We start from the raw sequence: 24574 nt of genomic DNA, 5'->3' as shown, positions 1-24574 counted from the left end.
GATTTAAATGTAGTTTTCTGGTCTCAAACCAATACCGTACCATTATGCCAAATCATGGTTTATTTTAGAACAACCAAAACCTATTTACTTGACCTAAATTTCCCCATAGATGTTTCCAGTAGGGAAACTGTCCTGTTGCTGTGATAACCGTTTATGGAATTTAGTGTTTGTGTTCAGTCCTTATACAATGGTGTCTCATCAGTGGCATTAGGATCCGACTTGAACATTCTTCCAGACAGAGACAGTAAAAGAATGATTCAAATGCTTTTCATTTGCAGCATGTGCTTCCAAATGAACACGCTGCTTCTATCCTTAAGGACTGAAATACAGTTGACCCTCGAACAACACAGGTTTGAACCATACAGGTCCATTTATACGTGGATGTTTTTCAGTAAATACAGTACAGTAAATGTATTTTCTCTTCCTTATGATTTTCTTAACATTTTCTTTTCTCTAGGTTATCTTACTGTAAGAATACAATATTCTCGAATACAGAACATTATACTGTATACAGTATATATATGTATACATGTATATGTGTCAATTAACTTTATGTTATCATTTATGTGAAGTCAATCAACTTTATGTTATCACTGAGACTCCTAGTCAACAGTAGGCTATTACTAACTAAGCTTTGGAGGAATCAAAAGTTATACATGGATTTTTGACTACATGTGGGGTCAGAAACCCTAATCCCTGCATTTTTCAAGGGTCAGTCCTGTTTACTATGACAAAGTCCCAGACTTCCAAGATCAATTTCTTTGCCTCAGCATACAAACGCAGCTTTGAAAATTCATTAATATTCTATCCAGGAGACCAGGATTTCTATGCCAATTCTTTTTGAAACATAGTGTTTATGTAGCATGATCGTGTGTGTGTGTGTGTGTGTGTGTGTGTGTGTGTGTGTGTGTGTGTAGGAGAAAGGGTGGTAGTGGAGGTGGTTAATGTATAAATCCAGAAATCCTATCAGATTACATTTCGGTGCAAATGTATTAAATGTTTTCATGCTCTTTTCCCGTTAATTTTCTAAAAAGCGAATCATGTCAGAAGGTATGACTCAAACCTGTCATTATATTCCCAAATATAACTTAGCTTATATTTAGTGCAAAAATAACTTAGGTTTCTACAAATATTTTTGAGCCTTTTAATATACATTACAAATATTTTAGACCAATCACATTTTGTTGTGTGTAACTTATTTACAAAACAAAAAATATATTACAATAACATGAATGAAACAGTGAATCTGATCAACAACAAGCTTTGTCACAACCAGATATTTAAAAGGAATGCAAAAATCTGTTGGTCTGCATATGTTAAGAGTTTTGAGATAAATAGGGGTCCAGAATTATAATGTATCTGGAAAAGAGATGAGGGAAATCCCAAATTTAATAAGTTAGGTAAGATTCTTTCTCATTGCTAATTACATAATGTTTAATGATGTTTTAAACTGTGAACATTGATGAATTATCCAAACATGATACAAAGCTAATAGAGTTCTATCATTTCAAAATGTACGTGACATTCACATAATATCCTTTTAATTATTATCATTATATACTGTAGTTCACACAATATCTACAAATGTGAATGAGAAAAAAAAAAAAAAACCAGGTCACAGCAACATGTCTCACATTCCAATTTTAAATAAGACAAGCACATACTGGTTCAAACATTATTTCATAATACGTTAATAAATAACACCTAGTTTGTTATGGTTACCTTGACGGTTTACAGCTGTATATTTAAAAGGAGAACATTTTCTGTGAGTTTCACATTGTCAGTAAAGGGTAAAATAAATAATAAATATTTATAACAAAAAAAAAAAGGAAAGGGAGGAAGAGAAAGAAAGCAAGCAAGCAAGAAAAAAAGAGAGAGAGATTTCTATACAGAACATGAAGTATTTTTGACATGCTGCTTTTCTGGTACAGTTTGCCACAAGAAAATTAAAATAGGAACAAAAAATGATTGTCTTTTAAAAACAACTTTTGAAAGCTTTTCACCATATTGAGCATGAACCTTTTAAGATTAGCATGGAAATCTTTTTGCCCATCTGCTTTGCATATATATACTATGCACATCATGGATGTGCACACCAAAAGAGATCCCCCTCAAGTCACGGGATGGCAACTGCTGATCCCTCAAAATGAGGAACAGCCAAAACACTGAAGTGCAATCCAACCAGTGTGAAGTCTGCAGAGGTTTCATTCTTACTTTGCTTTCACAGATGTCCCTGCATGAATGTTGTTCCTGTAGACCCCCGACTACTTTTAAAACACTAACCCCCACTGTAATAATCCAAGGGATCCAGTTTCAACAGGTGGGGAGGAGAACATGGTCCCTCCAAGCAAATCCTGACCAGCCATCTGACTCGGTCCGGTCCGAAGGTGAGCACAGCTCTCCCGCTCCAACTGCACCTGTCTCGTCACTGGTGTTGTGTTGTTTTCTACTCTTTTACCACAACCACTCACAAAACTAGAGGACAGGAACTCCTTACTAGACACTGGTCCTGATACGTTGTGGTGTGCCAAACTGCTTTACAACCTGTTTCCAGCTAAAAATATTTTCTTGGCTAAGCAAAAGGAAGAGCATGAAGCCTTATGACAAAATGATAAGTTTCTTCCAAATCAGGTTTAGAGTTGAAGTTACGTCCTTAAGACATTTTCTTTAAGCAACTACAGTTTTCTAGGGAGAGGAAGGTAGCAGCCCAACTTTCTGACCAGGAGCAAAGATTTCTCTCTCCACAGAGTCCCTGTTTTCTTCAGTCAGCATTTGCACTAATTTTTAGCTTATCCAGGGTTGGCAATCACTGGATTGTAATACAATCACTTCCCACAATTTACATTGTCCTCTTGACCCAAAGACGTATACAGTATTATGCTAAAGACCATTGTAAATTTCCACAAAAATAAAATACTTGGTGGTTGTGTTCCTAAAGTCAATGTAAAGCCATGGCTTTAATGACGTCTTTCCAAGAAAATCTAAAAACCATTAGTTAAAATCCACCATGTACTTCTATTATCATAGCTTTTGCTCATTAATCCTATTCTCAGACAATGAGATGGGTGTTATGCCTTTGGTGGCCTCTGGTTTCCATTTCCCCACAAAATGCTGAGTCTGCCCCCCAGAGGGCAGGCTGGAATGTAGGAACTCCACAAGGTCCTCTGACTAAAAGTTCCTTCCCTGCTCTGGACCTTTTATGGTGGGGACTTGAGGAAATAAACATCCACATTCCTTATCAATGAGTAATTAATTCACGAGTAATTTAACAGTTTAGTACTGGATACAGGTTACTGGAGTTTTTGGTTCACCTGTGAAAACTTCAGAACTGTGACACACACTAAGCATTAGCACAGGTCTGCAGCAAAAATGGAAAAGCTCAAAAACTAATACAAGGGCTTTTGACCTTGGTTTTCAAACTCAGACCAGGCATCATTGAGCTCCATAAAAATCATCTTTGCATATTGTTCATAGGGTTGCCCAGTAGCCTGTAGAAAAAAGAAAAAAGAACAGCAAAACACATTAGATACTACAGACCGAAATTTAATTTGTATTAAAATTTTCACTGCTAATATGTGGGCTCTAAGTAATTGAAATATTTTTCTATTAGGCCATTTCTTATTTTATAGCTCACTCTATGTGATCCTAATTATTATAACCTCCCCAAAACTCTCTCCCCTTAGAAATTCACATATGGTGGCTCAGTCTGTTAAGCGTCCGACTCTTGATTTCAGCTCAGGTTATGACCTCATCGTTCGTGAGATCAAGCTCCGCATTGAGCTCTATGCTGACACTGTGGAGCTTGCCGGGGATTCGCTCCCTCTCTCCCTCTCTGCCACTCCCTCGCTCGTGTGTGTGCATTCTCTCTCTCTCTCTCTCTCTCTCTCTCTCTCAAAATAAATAAATAAACTTTATTTAAAAATTGGAAAAAAAACTAGTCAGTGATAAATCATATACCTAGGGAAGCCCTCCCATTCCATTATTGTAATATATAGTTTAATTTCTTCTCTTGCTTCATAAAGTATAACTATTTGTTTAAATACTTGATGTTAGCCCATGGACTTTATCATTTAAATGGCCTAATAACCAGAAAATTGAGAGTGTGATGTTTTAATACATGGTCATAAGCTAATGAAATAAGGAGCAGAGAAGTGCTCTTCCAGGGCAGATCATACTCACTTTATCTGGGTGCACCACCAGCACAGCCTTCCTGTATACCTTTTTCACCTGCTCAGGTGTTACCAGGTCAGCCATGCCAACTGGTTTCCACTTGGTCTCCCCAGCCCACAACACAGTGTGCATCGTGGACAGAAGTGCTCTGATATTTCTCTCTTTACCTTCAATCCATTCCAGAATCTGTAAACGCAGAGGAAATTAGGAAATAGAAATGTTTTCAAGTCCCTAAGGTCTCCACTTAGCCTCTGGAAATGGCTTCTGCCCCAACAACATTAACCACATGGGGCACTGTGCATGCTCCAAGCTGTTTTCTCTACCTAGGATAATTTTTCACCTCCTACCTTGGCTTTCCTGTTAACCCTTCATCATCCTTTAAAAGCCTGCTCAGGAATTTCATACCATTTGCCTTTGAGAGCTTGAATCCCTTCCTCTCTACCCCACCCCAGAGTTAATCTCACTCCTAAAGCATGAACTCCATGGGGGCACAGACCATGTCCATTTTGGTCTCTGCTATCTGCCTCTGTTTGGTATAGTATCTGGCACACACACACTAAATAAATATCCCGGTTGGGGTGGGGGGGGGGCGATTTCTCTGGGCTAATCCCTTAAACATGTTTCTATCTTAATATGTGCTATATTTTATCATAATCACCCGTGTGTGTGTGTTTTTCCTTGCCATTAGGCAGAGCTGTTTGAGAAAAGGTACTGTTTCTTACCAAGACTATAACTCAAGAGACAAATAACATGACTGCTTCAAAAATACAGCTTTAAAAGAAAACTTGAAAACTGTTAAATGAATTAATCCAAGTAGCAATATGAATGTTCACAGTTTGAGTCTTCTCAGGTTGCACAAATGAGGTGATTAAGTTGAAGGGTTTATAAGAACACACCAGCATTTAGCACATAGTAGGAGCTCAGTGTGTACGTTGGTGAATGAATGGTTTAGCCAAGGTTAATAATGCCTACTCTCCCAAGCAATTAAATACCATGTACCAACTAAACAACCGAGCATCATTTAAAAGACATAAACTATTTTCTTCCATAGAAAAAAACTGTCAGAGTTTGCCTAGTGAACAAATGTTGTCAAGATGGAGCACAGAGCTTTGGAAGAAATAGAAAGTCTCGGTAGTGTTACATGAAGCAAAAAGTAAATGCAAACCAAGGATCCTATATTGTATTCAAAAGAGAATCTAAGAATCTATGTATCCTTCACAAATGTTCAAATCTGTCTGGAAATATGTTACATTTTTTCAAAATGTGTAAGATGGACTGGCTGTGCTAGTCCTGGTTTTGGAAACCCTCTAATGCGGTAACAGATTAGAGCCCCATCTCCCAGTTCATTCTGGCATCAGCATACTTAGTATTTTGTCACATAGGAATTCAACCTCTCCGTCTGTCAAGAACATTCCAATTCTCTTGATCTTTACAAAAACTCTTCCACTACCTCACACAATACATCCACATAATGAAACCACCCTTTTCTTTCCAAGCTAAACTGGGAGTAGCTGGTTGGCAAATCTTTTTTAATGGGGAAATATTCTTTTTTCCGCAAATCCAATCTTACCTAGACTTCTAGAATCAAAACAGATAAAAGTAGAACTGCTCTGGCTGAAAGTGGATGGAGGGAAGCAGTGAGGAAGCTGGGAACCAGGAACACTGAAGGCTCCATACCCATAACCTTGTCACAGGACTTTTTCACACAGAATAATCACCCTGGGGCAGGAGCTCACACACCTTTAATTTCTCAGGATCCATTTCCTTAGCCATTTCTTCCTTTCTCATCTCAGCTATTGTTCGAGGCCCCTTTTTGTCTTTGTGTGCATTGAAACCTTGACCAGAAAGTAGGTCTTCAAAGTCAGCTGCTTTTTGTTTCCCTTCTGCAATATAAGTTTTCAAAAGAAATCATTATAGTCTCTACTCTTAAACATAAAATCATATCACCTCATAACACTTCAGAGTCTTCAAGGTGCTTTCACATATATTAATCCTCTTATACTTAACCCAATGAGTAGGGTATGAGACTGTCATGCCCATTTGGCAGATGAGGAAAATGAGGCTTGAAGAACCTAAGAGATTTTTCCAGAATCATATACCATATCCACAGCAAAGCTAGAACTCAAGGCTGGATTGTTACAGTAAATACAACTCCATAACACCATTTCCGCCGTATCATCTTTTTATAGCTGAAAATACTCATGATGCATCCCCACCCCACCCACCCCAGTTATACAACTAGTTAGTATCAGTGATGGGACTTTTGGTACTTGAAGTCCACGGATGCCACCACTTTCCTGACCATGCCCAGTTCTAGTCCTACCCACTGACAGCTCTAGCCCATCATACCGCTCTTTTCCTCCAAGTCTGGCTGTGGCCTCACAGTCTTTCTCAATGTTTGGAGAGGCAGCCTAGCTTGATGGCAAAGAGCAAAGTCTCTATACCTGGACTCCCCAGGCTTGAATTACACTTATCAGCAGTGGGACCCTGGGGCAAGTTACTTATTATCCTCTGGCCTCAATTTCCTCATCTGTAAAACAGGGATGGTGTTAACAATACTACTTACCTCACAGGGTTGTTGTAAGAATTGAGAAGTTAACATTTTCAGGAGTTTAGAATAGGGCCTGATTATTTAAATGTTCATTAAATTAAAACAAAACAGAACCGAAGCACAGCAGTCCATGCTTGTCAATGCCCATCAACCAAAGTTGACATCTGGATTGAAAGCCATTTGCCATCTCTATACCGTAAGACGTTCTGGACACACACCCACACATGCACACACTAAATGCAAGTGCTCTGAGGTGAGGGAATCTGCCTGTCTTGTTCACTTCCATAATTCCCAAAGTTTTCTACACTTAAGATGCTGCATAAATATCTGCCGACTGCTGACAATTACCCTACATCTACTCAAAATAAAAATAGAGGGGGAGCCACAAGACTCTATGGAACTGTGCAAGCAATACCCATCGTGAACCAAAGAACAAACGTGATGTTACATATTCCCGGCAAAAGAGTCCCTGTCATGTTATTATTTTGAGAAGGTACCTGTGTCGTATCAAGTAGAATGTGGCAGTTAAGAGGAGGGGTTCTGGAGCTGAATTGCCTGGGTTCAAATCTTGGTTCTGTCACTTACAGCTGTGTGGGTTTAAGAAATTACTTCATTTATCTCTGTCACAGATTCTTCATCTACAACATGGAGTTGGTTTTGAAGATTATATGAAATAATGCGTCAAACTACTTAGAACAGCACCTGACATACAGCAAGCACTCAACGTTAGCTACAGTTACTAGAAAAAGTAGAATTTCCTTTTCCATGTTCTACAGAAAGGACTGTTTCTTCACCACGCCCCTAAAGACTCAGCTCTTGAGTATGACCAAATCAATTGAGATGGGAAATATAACAGGACTTTAGACAAACTCAAATTTAACCATCGCTGCTATGCAAAATACAGTATTTTTTTTACTTGTTACCAAGAATCCCATTCAAAGAAAAAAAAAAGAAAAAAGAAGAGACTGAATCCTATCCAGAGTACCCTCTAGCCTTAGCTGTTGGCCCATTTTGTGTTCTTTTAACTTTCTTCTCAGAAGAGAGGAAAAAACCATGTAGGAAACCCAGTGATCTGAAACATCTGCCAACCAGAGCATAAGCAAGATAAATGTCCCAAGACATACATCCTCCTCTGATGAGGATCCAAGGGCAAATGTGAACACAGAGCTTACAAGGCTCCCAACCTTCCTCCTCTCCCCGCTCTTCCAAAGGAATAACAGCTTCAAGATCCAGCTGCTCCACCACTCACATCCATTCAGTATTCGTTTAGTGCTTATTGCACGCCAAGCCCTCAGCTAGGTGCTAATGATCACATGACACCATACCTGCTCTCCATCAGGGGTCAGTGTGGAAAGAGACAGACAAGTGCACTAGCCTAAGTCACAAAATGATGTGATGAGTGTCAAGAGCATGGTAAACCCAGGTGCTTCAGGCACAGAGTGGGAGGGAGGGATCCTGTTGTATCTCTACAACCAAAGATAGACTCAGAAAATACTGGAATTGTTTTCTGTCTCCTTCTTCAGGCATCCATACAGGTAGCATGACAACACAGGCTACCCTATAGTCAGGCTACACGCCATCACCCTTACCCAAATTAGCTGATCCTTTCCCACGTTCATTCTGCCCCCCAGGCACGGCCGAGAAGCTCACATTGTAGTTGGGTCGATTCTGGGGAGAGGAGTGGGGCATGCCGGGCTGTGGCTTGGACTGTGTCTGCTGCCAGTTGTAGCCACCTCCCTGCTGCCACCCTCCACCCATAGGCTGCGGAGATGCCTTCTGCGGTGAGCTGAGAGGCGCAAATCCTCCACCCAGTCCAGTTGGTGTGGTGGGTTTGCTGGCAAAGGAAGAACTACCTATGGAAACACAGAGAGAGAGAGAGAGAGAGAGAGGAATACTGTTTTGAGTAACCTCTAGTTCTATGTCCCAAGTTTTTGTTTTCAGTGACTTTAGTGGAAATTACCTTGACTGATGGCACAATTAACCTTCCTAATAATTAAAGGAATTGCAGGCATATATTTCCTTTAATCCCCACAGTGATGTTTCTAGGTGTATATTAATAACCCCATCTTTTTCTTCAGATATACAAACCGCAGTTCAGAGCAGCTGAGTGATTTTCTCTAAGTCACACAGCCAGCAGTGGCAGAACTGGGACTTGAATCCAAGTCTTGGACTCCAAGCCAGAAAAGCCCTGTCTTTTCCCACACTGCCATGTCTCCTCTCCTTCCCACCTTATAAGCACATTCTATTTCTCACTGGGAAAAAAAAAAAAATAACAACTACCGAATTGACAAGAAGAGAGAATAAAAGAAAATACATTCATTCATCAAGGTACTACTTAAACTTCAATGATCACGATTAATCATTGTTTGTTGTAAGTACAAACATGGTTAGTGCCCGTGAGTAAACAAAGATGTTTTGAAAATTCACAAGTAGGTTTCAATTTCACACTTCTTGCATTTCATTGCAGGGGTATAAACACAGCCAGCACTATGGCAACTTTGAACTGGGCAAAGGATCTTACTCAGGCTTTAAAAAAATGATTATTACTTTGTGCCAGGAATTTAAGTAGAATTCTGATTCCACAATCTCCTAACTTTTAAGTACTCACTGCATTCGTGCTGGGCTGTTTCCAAAATACAAAGACCAACAGTGTCTTGTGTTTAAAGAGGTAAAATGAGAAACTGAAATGTGGTGATCTCTAGGAAGCCTTTCGTGCACCAAACCCAAAGTAACAGTGATAATAAAATAACTAATATGCATGTACAAAATACTTTTGTGTCTATTACTTCCTTCAGTCTATACAACACTCTTAGGGAGGTAGGTAGTACTACTGACCCCACTCTAAAAATGAGGAAATCCAAAGTTCAGAGAAGTTTCCTGACTTGCTCATGATCTAGTTAACGGAGCTGAGTCTTGACTATAGGCATCCTTCCTCCAAATGTCATGCTCATTTGCTGCACCCATAATCCCTAATTCCTCCCCAAATCTCTGAGCCTGTCACTACAATTTATCCCTTACCATCTCTTCTTTCTAGAGATCTCTCCCTTTACTTTGATCTGGGGCTCCTCCTTCTTTCCCCAGTGGGAATGCTGTATAATGGACCCTGGAACTTGGAGTCAATCTGAGTTTGAGTCTCAGCTTTATCACCCATTCATGCACATACTTATTCATCCATTCGTACATTCACTCATCAGTATTTACAGAGCATCTGTGTGCCATAAAGTACTGGGCATTGGGAATATGGTCTATGGAGAATCCCTGCTCTTCCGAAGCTCAGTGAAAAAACTTCACCTCCTTGAGTCTCAGTTTCATTTGTAAAACCAGAACTACATCTATGTTACAGGTATACCATAAAGACACAAAGGCTATATGAAGATATTTCAGAAACCATGAATTAAGCAAATTAAGAGACATTATACATTATAATATAATGCAAGTTCATATGCCCAGAATACACCGAAATATCATAAGGGCTTAATAAATACTTGGTAACAGGAAAAGGTGACGACAGAAGCTCTGAGGTTTGGCATTGTCCCCTGTGAGTGCATAACTTAGCATGAAGCGTCTCTTCATGAGGACCTGGGCCCTCCTGCCAACAGCACATCAACATACACCTTAGGCTGGTATTCATTCTGCACTGGAATTTCATTTTACAGTCTAAGGATGCTTACTATCTTCCTTCTGATATATATACATTATTTAATTAAATAAATATGGAAACGCCTAAACACTAAAAAAAAAAAAAAAGCTTCCTTATTCCCATTACACCGCCATTTATTCATTCATTTATAAAACACTATCGAACATCCTTCACACGCTAGGCTGCAGACAACGGTGGTGAAAAGACAAATGCAGATCCTTTTCTCAAGGGGCTCGTCAACATTGTAGGACTTTCTGATGCCCACTCTTCCAGAATCTTCTCTTCCCATGTTCAGAAATTTAATTTTTAATGCTACCGGAGCAGGGAACTGACAAAAATGCAAAGCAGCTGCTAAACCCAGAGGCCACTGCTATCCTCATTAAAAGCTACAGCAGTTGGTTATCAGCTGTGGTTGGGCATTACCATCACCTGGGGAGCTTTTAAAACTCCCTATATTCAGGCCACCGCCAGACCAATTAGATCAGAATGTCTATGGGAGGAACTAAGGCACTGCTGTATGGAACAGAATTGTTCAATGTGAAAACACCTTTAGGAGAAGGACACTGTCTTTTGTCTTTTCTGAACTTCAGCTATGTAATTGGAAGTTTGATTTTAATCCTCAAAGCAACTGCCTAGGTGTCAAAAATTCTGGTTTGTAGGCCTGCTTATACACCTGTTCACTGTGTGGCTTTAGGAAAGTCACTTAAGTTTCCTAAGTTACGTGACTTGAAACATGCAGGAATTTAGGAAACTAGTTTTCCCAGCGACTGTAAGAATTAATTACATTTCAAAAATGACAAAGAATTCCTGAACTCCTCCCAACAGGTTGGTTGTTGTAGTGATATGGGTGTCGCTATTCTGAAATTTTTGTTGTGTGGCAATTAATGTTGTTGAGATCCAGGGAAATGGAAAATACATATGTGGAAAAGGGCAAGGCAAAGGAGCCCCCTGTGTATTGGATGGGATTATATATGTAGCTATATCCATGCATCTCCTATCTCTATCTAGCTCCTGAAAGGCAGAGCAGTGACTCCCACCCCAGTACCAATGAACACACTTAGTGCACAGATCCTGGTTTCCGAATATCATTCTCCACAAAAAGGAATAAGGATTCCTTGGGGAATGACTGATTCTAGGACTGGGGAGAAAACATTTCACAACAAGCCTAGAACATCTTGTGCCGTTAAGAAAGAAAGTTTTCAGGGGCGCCTGGGTGGCGCAGTCGGTTAAGCGTCCGACTTCAGCCAGGTCACGATCTCGCGGTCCGTGAGTTCGAGCCCCGCGTCGGGCTCTGGGCTGATGGCTCAGAGCCTGGAGCCTGCTTCCGATTCTGTGTCTCTCTCTCTCTCTGCCCCTCCCCCGTTCATGCTGTGTCTCTCTCTGTCCCAAAAATAAATAAACGTTGAAAAAAAAATTTAAAAAAAAAAAAAAAAAAAAGAAAGAAAGTTTTCAAAAAATGATGAACTTGAGTGAAAAGAACACAGAATCCAGAAAAAAGGAGGGGATTTCACAAACCAAACCAAATCTTAGACATGAACATTAGAGAAAATAATGACAGTAATGAATCAAAAAAGAATCTATTAGGCCATTCTGATGAGAGACAGAGAGAGAAAGGAAAGGAAATTTTTTTTTTTACAGTGCCAATTAATATATGTAGAAAGAAGGGAAGAATCAGAAAAATCACAATTCCGCAACCATTGCAGTAATAACTGCTTCAGGCAAGAATCATTAATGACTGCTAAAACCAGTAGCTAAATCAGATAGAGAATAGAATATTCTCATATAGGGTAGTCGCAAATTATCTCCTCCAGCTAACTCATCAATTACAAAGGGAAAAAATAATAACATTATGATAAAGAAACCTGGCAGATACCCTCTTAGGGAAGTGATCAAAGTTAATACCAAACCTAAATTGAGACTTTCTCAACTGGCCTCTATCCTTCAAGGATCAATGTCATGAAAGGCAAAAAAAAAAAAAAAAAAAAAAAAAAAAAAAAAAAAAAAAAAGGCAAAGGAATGATTCCGGATTAAAGTTGCCTAAAATGACATGATGTCTAAATGCAAGATGTGATGCTGGATTTTTAAAAGGAACTTCCTATAAAGATCATCTCTTCAGAGAGGCCTTTCCTAACCACCTGATACCTGACATAACACCCCAGGCCATCTATCACTCACCATCCCTCTCTGTTTTTTTTCTTTCATAGCACTTAGCACAGGGCTTAGGAGTGTGAGCTCCAGAGCCAGACATCATGGTGCTGAAAACCCATGACTCGGGAGTGTGACCTAATCGTTTGTGCCCCAGTTTCCTCATCATCTGCAAAATGAGGATAACAGTCTCTACTTCAAAAGATTATTGGGGGGGTGGTGCCTGCGTGGCTCAGCTCGTTAAGCATCCAACTCTTGATTTTGGCTCAGGACATGATCTCACAGTTCATGAGTTCGAGCCCCACGTCAGGCTTTGTGCTGACAGCATGGAGCCTGCTTGGGATTCTCTCTCTCCCTCTCTCTCTGCCCCTCCCCCTGCCTTGCTCTCATGCGTGTGCTTTCTCTCTCTCTCTCTCTCTCTCTCTCAAAATAAACTTAAAACAAGTGTTTTAAATATTATTCAGGATAGGGGCACCTGGGTGGCTCAGTTGGTTAAGTGTCTGACTTCAGCTCAGGTCATGATCTCATAGTTCATGAGTTCGAGCCCTGCATCCGGCTCTATGTTGTCAACGCAGAGCCTGCTTCAGACCCTCTGTCCCCCTCTCTCTTTGCCCCTCCCCGACTTGTGCTTGCTTGCTCGCTCTCTCTCTCTCTCAAAAATAAATAAACATTAAAAAAAAGATTATTGGGGAGATTAAATGAAACGTAAAACACTTAAAATAGTGCCTGGCACACAGTAAAGCCCCAATAAACATTAATTGTTATTTTTATTTGACATTATATCACATATTTATTCATTTACTATTTCATTTCTCTTCTAGAATATAAGCTTTAGGAAAGAAGGAATGTTGTTTTGGTGTTTCTTGTTTGGTTGGTTTTTATTAAGACAATGTTAACACACAGAAGGCACTCAGTAAATAATTGTGGAATGAATAAAAAAATGAACAGTGAATAAGATTTTATTTGAAGCAGAATTTCACCTGTTATTATTTTAAAATTTGAAACTTACATTAAGAAGGAAGACAAAGGAAAAGGAGAGAAAGGAAAATGATTTTAAGAGTTATTAAAAGAAAAAACAATTCTAAAGAGGGTATGATGGAAGGTTAAGATTCCAATACAATTACTGGCAAAAATGGAGTCATGTTCTTATTCCCTTAAGACAATTTAGCTCTAAATGCCTCATAAGGACTCTCTTGAGAATCTAAACTATCAATATGGCCAATTCAAAGCTGTGTGTGAGGGCTATCTCCAGCCCCTTATTTAACTCTGCACTGCACGGAGAAGAAAGGAAAAAGGACAAAGAAAAGGTTTCATAATATGCTAGTCCAACAAGCTGTTCCTTGAAAAAAGGTTCCTTGGTGAGATAGATGAGAACCCTGCAAACTGTATCCTTTTGGGGAACCTCACCAAGAACAGGTACGCTCAGAAGTTTTTGCAATAATCCAAGTCCACAGAACTTAGCAACTTAGCGCTTCCAAAATCACTTGCTCATGGAACACTTATCCCTCAAAAATGATCAACAGGGGCGCCTGGGTGGCGCAGTCGGTTGAGCGTCCGACTTCAGCCAGGTCACGATCTCGCGGTCCGTGAGTTCGAGCCCCGCGTCGGGCTCTGGGCTGATGGCTCAGAGCCTGGAGCCTGTTTCCGATTCTGTGTCTCCCTCTCTCTCTGCCCCTCCCCCGTTCATGCTCTGTCTCTCTCTGTCCCAAAAATAAATAAACGTTGAAAAAAAAAATTAAAAATAAAAAAGATCAACATATGATGAAAAACACTTTGAGAATTCTATACAGAGTCTGTTTTCTGTATGGAATTTTACAAACTAAGCAGAGAGCACTGTAGTCAGTGGAGAGAAGAGGGATGCCAGTGTGAGTATCTCAGGGGGAACATCACAGGAAGGCCTGTGCATGGCTGGCCCTATACATCACCATCTATACAACTGGCCTCTTCTCTCAGCATTTCCGTACACATTCATTACCTTTGCTGTAGCCAAACTGTGTTATGGGGTACTCCTGGAAGTTCTGACTGTACTCATGCTACTAAACCAAAATTAGGCACTGGAGAAACGATTTAATAGGGGTTAGTTCCAACCCAGTACTTGGGGCCTGTTTCCTTTTTTTAAAAAGCCAGTCTCAGATTTTAGAGCATTGCTTAAGGATACGTACTATTCTAGGTCCCAGGTAACAATACCAGCTTGTTGTAACACCAAAGATTTAGATGTGAGGCTTTGAGCCATAAGTAAATGTTACTTATATCTTAACCTGCTGAGTTCATACCTAGAGTCCCAAGGTCAGCAAAAGGATCCAGAGTCTGCAGTTTGTTTTGATGCGTGGGCGTGCCATGCGAGGATCCTGTTGGGCTGGTGGCAGCTGACTTGCTTCCCATTCCAAAGCTTCCTGAAAAGGAAATAAAATCATTGAAAATGAGTTAGTTGTCGGAGGCTGAATTCTGGAATTCACAAATCCAGGGCTACTGCTCATTTTACCTCTTAGGGAAAATTAGGACAGGGTTTGCAAAGATGTTACAAGTTGCTAGTGAGTAGTGGCCTGGAGCAGGGACAGGGAACAGAGGAGGCATATGTCATTTCCTAGCCATCCCTGCAAACTACTACATCCAATGTTTACCTCTAATCTCACCTGACTCCATTCTTTCCTCTGGGATTTGGAGTCAGGCCTGGCTCTGAATGCCACTTCCTAGCTGAGTAACTTTTGGCATGTTGCTTAACTTCTCTGAGCTTCAACATTTTCTCCTTGGTTAGATAAAGAAATAGCAACCGCTTCAAAAAGTTGCTGTGATAAGCATATAGTGTGTGTGTGTGTGTGTGTGTGTGTGTGTGTGTGTGTGTGTGTTAACCTGCACAGCATTGGAAATGCAATCACATGAAGATGGCTCTCAAGAAATACCATACTAGCCGTGAGAAAGAGAATTTATTTATTACAGACAAATTCAGCCCTAAAACAAACCTTTTGTTGAGAAAGACTATTCAGGGGCACCTAGGTGACTCAGTTGGTTGAGCGCCGACTTTGGCTCAGGTCATGATCTTGCGGTTCATGGGTTCGAGCCCTGCATCAGGCTCTGTGCTGACAGCTCGGAGCCTGGAACCTGCTTTGGATTCTGTCTCCCTCTCTCCCTGCCCCTCCCCTACTCACGCTCTGTCTCTGTCTCTGTCTCTCTCTCTCTCTCACTCACTCAAAAATAAAATAAATATAAAATTTTTTTTAAAAAAAGAAAGAAGACTATTCAGATTATTCAGTACCTACTCTATGCCAGAAAATTTCATATGAACTATTTCACTTATACAGGGGTGCCTGGGTGGCTCAGTTGGTTGCGCATCCGACTCTCAATTTTGGCTAGGTCATGATCCCAGGATTGTGGGATTGAGCCCCACATCGGGCTCTGCACTGAGCATGGAGCCTGCTTAAGATTCTCTCTCTTTCTCCCTCTGACCCCCAGCCTCTCTCTGTCTCTTTAAAATAAAAAAAAATGTGTATTAGAAAAAACATGTAGCTGTGTGGGACAAGAATTATAAACCCTATTTTACAGATTTAAAAAACAGAGGTTCAGGCTTATAAAAAAATCAAAGTGTCGCTAAGTGGTTGAGTTAGCTGTATACCCAGATTTGTCTAATTCTATTGTCAAGACAGACATTCAGCAAATGAAACTGAGAATAGTTATAAATAATGTATAAAACACACTATTGTCATGCCATCAAAGGCAGTGTGAAAACCTCCATGAGAATGTGAGTCTTTAGGAAATTACATAGGTGAGCTACATGATACTCAATAAGTACTCATTATAGCCTCAGTGAAGGATTATGCTTTAGCAGTTGGCTAAATATGCACAAAAATAACCTGTTGACTTTTACCTGGTTTGGTATGCCAATCCCAACCTCCCGAAACATCTGGCTGAATGTTCACAGCAGGTGTACTAGACGCTGCAGACGAAATGGGGAGAAGAGAAAGAATCGTCACAAAATAACTGAGAACCCACTTTTCTGAGTTCACACAGATAAATACTGTCCCTTCCATGAAGCCTGCGTGACCTGCCATGGCCCCACATGATTCATCTCCTTCTGAGCTCTCCAAACATTTTGCAATATTGGTATCTTTGGGTCTCCATGTATGGTTACTTACGTGACAGTTGGTAGAACCCATATACTCTTTGTTACTCTTCCTTCTTTGGCTTACCTATATTTTACTTCCATCCACACTTGGAATTATAACTGTGCATATGTCTGTCTCCATTAAATTGTTAGCTCCTTGAAGGCAAGAACTATCTTATTCACCTTTGTGTGTCCCACCTCTACATTTAACACAAAGTCAGTGGCCAATAAGAAAAGATGAAAAGAAACTTAAACTCAATTTGCCTTAAGCTGGTATTAATAAGTGTAGGAGAGCCATGATCAGCTTAGAACTGAAATTTTGTTTTCTCCTCTGCTGTGACTGAACAAAGAATGATGAGTCAGTCAGAACATGTATTGAGCAACTATACATCATCCACCATGCTGGTGTCAGAGAGAGTCTACTGTCACTCAAAACAAATTTACTGCAGCTTCAAAAGAAATCACGCTGGCCCCTCTCAAAATTCCAAATGCAGGATTTAAAAGAAACGTTCAGCTACAAAGAATCAGGTATATTAGAGGAATACACATTGGTAGAGTAACCATTTCTACATTGGTAGAAAACCAATAGGTTTTCTGAACCTATAAAATCCAAATAAGAAACAAGGTCCCATAAGAAAGAATTTATTTCTAAGGCATCTGTAGGTTCTGTCCATAAAATCAGTGGGTAAAATGCAAACATTAAACTTACATGGCAAATAGTATTAAACACACACACACACACACGCACACACACGCACACACACACACCCCACCACCACCAGAGTACCAAAATTAGCACTACCAAGTCTTGTATTTGTCTGTACAAGACTTCTTGTACTTTCCCATCATTAAGTTAAAAAGAACATGTCCTTATCAGCCATAAGAGTTCTTTCCTTTCTATTCCTCTTCTACCATAGTAACCCACGAAAAATGTGATAGAAATTAAACAATTTCACTAACACTTGCTATTTAATTTCTTTAACTTCTGATCGTAGTCTTATATTCAATTAGGATGTAGAAATAGGTGTTAGAACTCCAACTTTGTTACTAATCAAGCCCACAAATCTTTATGACCATCTACCATATGCAAGGCACCATACAAGGGAACAGAGAACTAAAAGACATTGTCCTCAAGAAATTTAAAATCTGTTGAAGATACAGGAATATACAAATGGAAAGGTAATTACCTAACACTTTCAATCTCTATTTTGCTTTTAATTATGGTTATTTACTTTCTATTCCACACTATGCCCCAAGTGATTGTTCTCTTCAGAGTAGATGTTCAATAAATATCTGTAGAACTCAAAGGCAGGAAGTATTTCTTGATGTTCAGAAGAGAGCAGTGGTACCTTATAGAAGTCAGAGGTGGGCAATTTGACCTCCTAATCTGACATCTGAGTCTGACCTATATGTTATTCTGTATGAAGATAATGCAACTGACCCGCTAACAGTGGAATAATTATTTTTTCCAGAAAGGATAGTGGAAAATTCCTTTCAGTCTGGCATGACACAGGATAAAACAAGAAGTATAACAGCAAAACAAAGAGGTGCTAACTGGCTTCAAGTGGGTGATAAACATCTTCTAACCAATTAACAAAAAACAGAGAACTGAGTCCAGAATTGTCATGCTGAACTATGAACATCCATACCTATGGGACACAAAAGATAGTATCCTTATGAAAATAATAAGTTCAAAGTATTAAAGTCAGGAAAATACATAACCTTATTAACACTATCACTAACTATGTCTCAAAGAGACTTAGGAAAAAAATGAGTTAATTCATTTTATATTTACATATTATATGGTAAGATAGATAACATCTACTATGTACCAATAATTCTTCTAGGCACTAGGGAAGCATTAATGAACAAAACAAACTAAACTCCTTGCCTTTATGAGCTCATATTCTAGTGGGGAGAGATGGGAAACAAAAAAAGAAACAAAACATGTAAGTAAATTATTGAGGATTTTGGAAGTTGATCAATACAGCAGAAAGGAAAATCTAGAGTCCGGGCACAGGGATGAGTTGTGATATGAAATGGAACAGTCAGAGCAGACCCCACTGAGAAGGTGCCAGGTGAGAAAGATCAAAGGAGGTGAAGAAGTTCATCACACCAATGCCTGGGGAAGAGGGGACAGCCGGTACAACAGCAAGAGGACAGTATGGCTGGAATGGAGAGGGCAAGAGGGAGGGGATATGGGTCACACCACTCAGGTCAAAAGCACATAGGGCCATAAAGGCCTCTAAGGACTCTAACTTCCATGCTGAGTGGCATAAAGACACATTTTCAGCACAGCAATGACATGACTTACATTTTAAATAAGTGATCAAAAACAATAGGTTTAACCTCTATCCCTGCATCTTTCATCCCAAAGTAACCAGCTTCCAATCAGGAGATTCTCTTCAGTGGGAACTATTCAAGGGTAAGAGGTGAATTTCTTGTATGTTGTCCGGTGGACCCACTTCAAATAGTTTGAGATTTAAGACCAATTGGAAATCACCCACAAAAGTTATTCCTGGAATGAGTTCTCATGTTTAGTGAAGTTAGAGTTTGACCAAAGTTGTACAATTCATCTTCTGTTTGCGTTTGCATGGCTTCCAAGAAGTCAAGCTGATGACTAGACTGAATTCACCAGGCGAGCTCCTTCCACAAGATGCCTTCCACAGGACCTCACCCTCCAGGTTGAGGCCAGTACTGTTCCATAGCCTTCAACATCAGGTATAAGCTACAATTCTCTAGCTCAAAGTCATTTGTCCTCCACTTAAAGAGCTCCAGTTTTAATCAGAGTTACCTAAATCATACCCTTTTGCACTTACAAGTAGATATCAGAGAAATATAAAGTGGGCTTCACATGGAATTCAAAATTTTCTAGTGGTCACATCAAAAAAGATTTAAAAAAAAACACTGATGGAATTAATTTTAATACATTTTATTTAACCCAATATAGTCAAAATATTATCTTCTGTGATCAATATGAAAATATTAATGATATTTTACATTCTTTTTTTGTACTAAGTTTTGAAACCTGGTGTGTATTTTATACCTAGAGAGCATTTAAAATCAGACTAGCCACATTTCATGTGCTCAAGATATCCCAGAGCTTTCAAAATATTAATGTAACTACTTTATGGGGGAAGGGAAGGGGAAAAAAATAGTTACAAACAAGAGGGAGGGAGGCAAACCATAAGAGACTCTTAAATACAGAGAACAAACTGAGGGTTGGTGGGGGGTCAGGAGAGAGGGGAAATGGGTTATGGACATTGAGGAGGGCACTTGTTGCGATAAGCACTGGGTGTTGTATGTAAGCGATGAATCACAGGAATCTACCCCCAAAACCAAGAGCACACTGTATATACACTGTATGTTAGCCAACTTGACAATAAATTATATTTTTAAAAAATAAAATAAAATAATAAACTTTTATACATGGTAAAAAAAAAATGATTAAATTCTAATTGTTCAAATCCAGTGTCTACAATATGTTCTGCAACCATTCGAAGGCTATTAAAACTAACCTGTTTATTGATACTACTTTGGACTTCAATGTCCATATGGATTTAATTTAAGCAGGATTTGTTGGTATTTTGCATGGGCACAGAGTGAGGCAGCAGAGTTGAGAAAAATATATATCACCCTGGGAATTAAGAGATAAAAGTTCTGGTATATTTTCTATTTTTAACTAGATACTTCATCTTAAGGGAGTCAATAGTTATCTGTCTCAGTATCTTTCTCTAAAATGAATAAAAATACTTGATCTACTTAGTTCAGAGGGTTGTGAGTTTTCTTTGTAAAGGTATTTAAAGATACCAATAATATTTCCCTCCCAAACATACCATCTTTTGACAGGCTGCTTTAAACAAATGTGTTTTCTCTCCTTTCTTTTGCAAAAATTATAGGCCTACACATTTCATTTTGAATTTAAATAGAACGATTGTATTCTGAAAAATAAAATAAAATGTTAACTTAATTGTTAATTTCCAAAAGAGAGGGGCGCCTGGGTGCCTCAACTGGGTAAGCGTCTGACTTGGGCTCAGGTCATGATCTTGTGGTTCGTGGGTTCAAGCCCCATGTTGGGCTCTGTGCTGACAGCTCAGAGCCTGGAGCCTGCTTCAGATTCTGTGTCTCCTTCTCTCTGCCCCTCCCCCACTTGTTGTGTTCTCTCTCTCTCTCTCAAAAATAAAGAAACATTACAAAAATTTTTTAAAGAAAAAAAAAAGAGAGATGCATTATATAGGCCTCCCCAAACAAAATAAAACAAACACCTACTGGATGCTTTTATATCTGAGAACCTATTGTTATTTTGTGGAAAACTATGTTCCACTGAACACAATATAAAATATGTTCCTACCATGCACTGTAGGTGAAGGACTTCTTGTAGGCTGAAGAAAGGGGTCACTGGAAGCACTAGATGTGGTCAGAAAAGAACCCAGCAAATCCTGACCTGATGGTTTAGAAGGTGCTCCAAATGGGTCAAAGGTGGCACCTAGGAAAAAGAAAAGGAAAAATGTGTTTCTTTGTCCTGTGAGTTCATTCATTCAATAAATATTCAAGAGCTGCCACTATTGCCAGGCCTTAGGCCAAATATTTGAAAAACTGGGATGAAGCTTGCATTCTGGGCTGCTCCACAGGCCCATCTTATCCTTAAAACTTCCTCCAGGGCCAACAATGGAACCTAAGGATTTTTGACCTCAGGAAGAATCCCATCTTTGTGGACAAAGGAGGACTGTAGATTTATCCATTGGAAGATCCGTCAACACTATAAATGAGGGCTTCTTGGGCCCTCCATAAGTGGCAAAACCATGTTTGGACCAAAGGAGATGCCCAATGAATAAACTGTGCTTATATTCAATAAATTAATGGACAAATACCAGGCAGGAGGGGTTTGCTATTAAGGTGAACATTAGAAAACCTCACTGACCAGGCTTTGCTTAGTTTTATGTTTTTAGTGGTCTTTGGCTCGCTTGAAAGTGAAAGAGAGGAGAAAATGAGTGTTGCTATGTAACTCAAATGCTGTTCCCAAAACACTGCCTCTCAATAACTTGCTAGAAACTAGATGCAGATTTAGAGAAGTGAGGACAAGTTTGTGAATATACTAAGAAGACTGGAACAAAGCCAGCAGCTGAGATCTCTGGCAACTAAAATAAAACTAATAAATAAATAATAAATAATAAATAAATAAATAAAACTAATATTGTATCATTTCTTAGGGTTTACATTGCCTTTCATAAAAAATACTTCAGCTGATTCTCAGTCTCTCCCTATCACACAGTAGTATTATCTTCATTCTATAGACAGTGAAACTGAGGTTCAGAAAGCCAAGTCAATCAATATATCCAGCTTCAATTTCATTATCTACAACCTGAGGCACAGATTTAACTAATGTCTCTCAAAGATCCCTTCTAGCTCTGACACCAGAACATAACTATCTTCATGGGACTGTGATGAATTAAATAAAGTCACACAAGGTACATGGTCTTGAAACATGACTGAGTACTATGATAGTCTGGATCTTGCAGATTTTTCTTCCCTGACACCTTTAATTCACTGTGGTGAGTAAGAACAGGATAAAAGGAAGCCAAATATAGAAGAAACAGCCTGGGATTCAGGGCACCAGGATACCACCGTGGCTCCATCAATAACTAATGTAGGAGTTTGAGCCTCAGCAACCACATTCCAGGATTTTAAGACTCACTCTTACAAAGAATGCCTCCAACTGAACTACCTACTACAAATCAAGACCACCCAGAGCCTTCTGAGAACTGAAGGATTAGCTTGGGAAAGGAAGTACCCGCATATTACCATATGAGTGAAGAGCTGAGACATTTCTCTTTACTCTTCCTAATATGATGTCATCTTGGTTAATAGTGATATCAGGTAAGAAGGGGCAGCTAAAATGCTTAGCCATCTACTGTGTTTTGCAAATTTCAAAAAATTGCGGATGATTAGTCACAGGAAAGGTCAAGTCTGCAGCAATGAGCAGAGTGAAGCTGAACCACGTGGGCACCAACTGGCAAGGGCTCATCTGCTACAGTCAGCTGTGCGGCTGGCATGAGTCCCTTAAATATATCTTGAGGTAACCAAGGACTCCCTTGCATAACCAAAGTGGATTTAGAAAATTACAGTTCCAGGAAGACATTACAGAAAAACTAAGAGCGAGCTCTCAAGTCAAATGGCCCAGTTTTGGACCCTGGCCTCACCAATGATTAGCCGTATAAATGTATGCTACTAATTTGACCCTAAGCCTCCATTTCCTCAACTATAAATATAGGGATGGGGTGCCTGGTAGCTCAGAGGTTAAGTGTCTGGCTCTTGACTTCAGCTCACATCATGATCTCACAATTCATGAGTTCAGCTCCATGTTGGGCTCGCAACTGACAGCACAGAACCTGCTTGGGATTCTCTCTCTCTGCCCCTCCCCCAGCTTGTGCGCTCTGTTTCTCTCTCTCTCAAAATAAATAAATAAACTTTAAAAAATAGGGATAATAAAAGCACCTAACTGCCAGATTTTTATAATAACTGAATCCATGTTTAGTGTTAAATTCCATGTTTGGCAAATAGTAAGTAGCCCACAAATATTATTAGTAATATTATTACTACAAATATTATTAGTAATAATTCATCAATCTACATCTCCAAGAAGAAGTAACTAAAGCAGCTCAGAGATTGAAGCTTTGGAGGAAAACAAACAAACAAACAAACAAACAAAAACAAAGAAAGGGCGAAAAGCTCAAATATTCACTCTTACACTGTCCTACCAAAATGGACATTTCCCCATTAACTGAAAACAGAGACCTCTAAGGGACTTTCAGGGAGACCAGAAAAGTCTAGCTTATTAGGAAAGTTCAATTCTACCTGCTTGGCCCACAGGTTCCAATTCAAAATTGAGAGGTTTAGTGTAACATGGAAAAAATTACCTTCTCCCACTCTTAGGGTTGGAGATGCAGAGGTGGAGGGGGCAGAGCGGCGTGGTGTCGACTGGGTAGACGCAGGTCCACTCGGATGAAACATGTCTTCCACCCCTGACTGTCCAGCCTGGGCAGCCCCCGCCGCACCTCCACCTCCAAACAGGTCACTCAGCAGTTCAGAATTAGTGGGAGGAGCCACTGGCGGAGAGAAGTTCTTACTCACTGCAGATCCTTCTAGACCCAGAAGGTCCACATCTTCAGGGGGTGGAGGGGCAGCTGGCTCCTGCTGCTTTTTGCTGGGCTTTTTAGCTCCATGCTGTTTGTCACCACTAGCATTGCCATGTGGACTGGAAAGGGTCAGAAGTTCATCATCCGACTGCTCACTTTCTGGATTCACTAGGGCAGCATGGTCCTCCTCACAGAATGATTTTTCCGATTTCTGATCTAAGGAAGGCCAATATGCCAATAAATAGTTAGTTACTGGCCCCAGCATTACTGATTTTTGTGAGTTAGAGTTGGTACATAACTCTGAAAGAGAGAAGCGGCAGCCCTGAGCAAACAATGCTCTCAGACCCTTACCAATAGAAAACTGCTGGATGTATTTCCCATCATCCAATCACCTTTTGTTGAGCAGCCGAGAGGCAGTATCGTGGAGCAGGGAAAAGCAGGAAGTCTGGAGCCAGACAGGGTGGGTTTGAATCCCAGCTCTAATTACTGGCTCTGTGACACTGACAAAGTTACTTTACTTCTCTGTGCCTTGGTTTCCTCCTCAGCAAAATGGGGGTAACCAATAGTACCTAACTCCAATGGCTATGGTGAGAACTACATGAGATGATAAACAGAAAGTGTTCAGATCAATATTAAGTAGTACCTAAGTGTTCATGATTATGATTATCATCTTCTGGGTACTCTTCTAGGTGCTTTGAAAAGAAGTCCCATAATTTCTTAATCCTTTGCTGATTCCTCTTTTTTTTTTTTTTTTTTTTTTTTTTTTTTCATGTGGCCTGCAGCCAAAAGCAAGGCCTTCCTCCCACAGTCAGGAGTAGAAACCAACCACACAC

The 24574-nt window shown here is 39.8% G+C and overlaps 1 protein-coding gene across 4 annotated transcripts in view; it reads right to left on the bottom strand.

Moving 5' to 3' along the window:
* Nucleotides 1-1130: 1130 nt before the first annotated feature.
* Nucleotides 1131-24574, bottom strand: part of DNAJC6 (DnaJ heat shock protein family (Hsp40) member C6) — a 150864-nt gene continuing 127420 nt past the window's right edge. For all 4 annotated transcript variants that reach the window (XM_045477706.1, XM_045477707.1, XM_045477705.1 and 1 more), the window contains exons 12-19: nt 23523-23957; nt 20957-21091; nt 16369-16437; nt 14780-14899; nt 8311-8574; nt 5911-6053; nt 4180-4356; nt 1131-3488 (exon numbers count right to left, since the gene is read on the bottom strand). In XM_045477706.1, the coding sequence (XP_045333662.1) occupies nt 3387-3488; nt 4180-4356; nt 5911-6053; nt 8311-8574; nt 14780-14899; nt 16369-16437; nt 20957-21091; nt 23523-23957 (1445 nt within the window). In that variant the 3' untranslated portion in view covers nt 1131-3386. The remainder of the gene's footprint in view (nt 3489-4179; nt 4357-5910; nt 6054-8310; nt 8575-14779; nt 14900-16368; nt 16438-20956; nt 21092-23522; nt 23958-24574) is intronic.

This window comes from Leopardus geoffroyi, chromosome C1 (genome assembly GCF_018350155.1).
Source record: "Leopardus geoffroyi isolate Oge1 chromosome C1, O.geoffroyi_Oge1_pat1.0, whole genome shotgun sequence".
NCBI classification, from domain to species: Eukaryota; Metazoa; Chordata; class Mammalia; order Carnivora; family Felidae; genus Leopardus; species Leopardus geoffroyi.
Note: the sequence above shows the minus strand (reverse complement) of the source record. Positions and strands in the feature narration are given on the sequence as shown.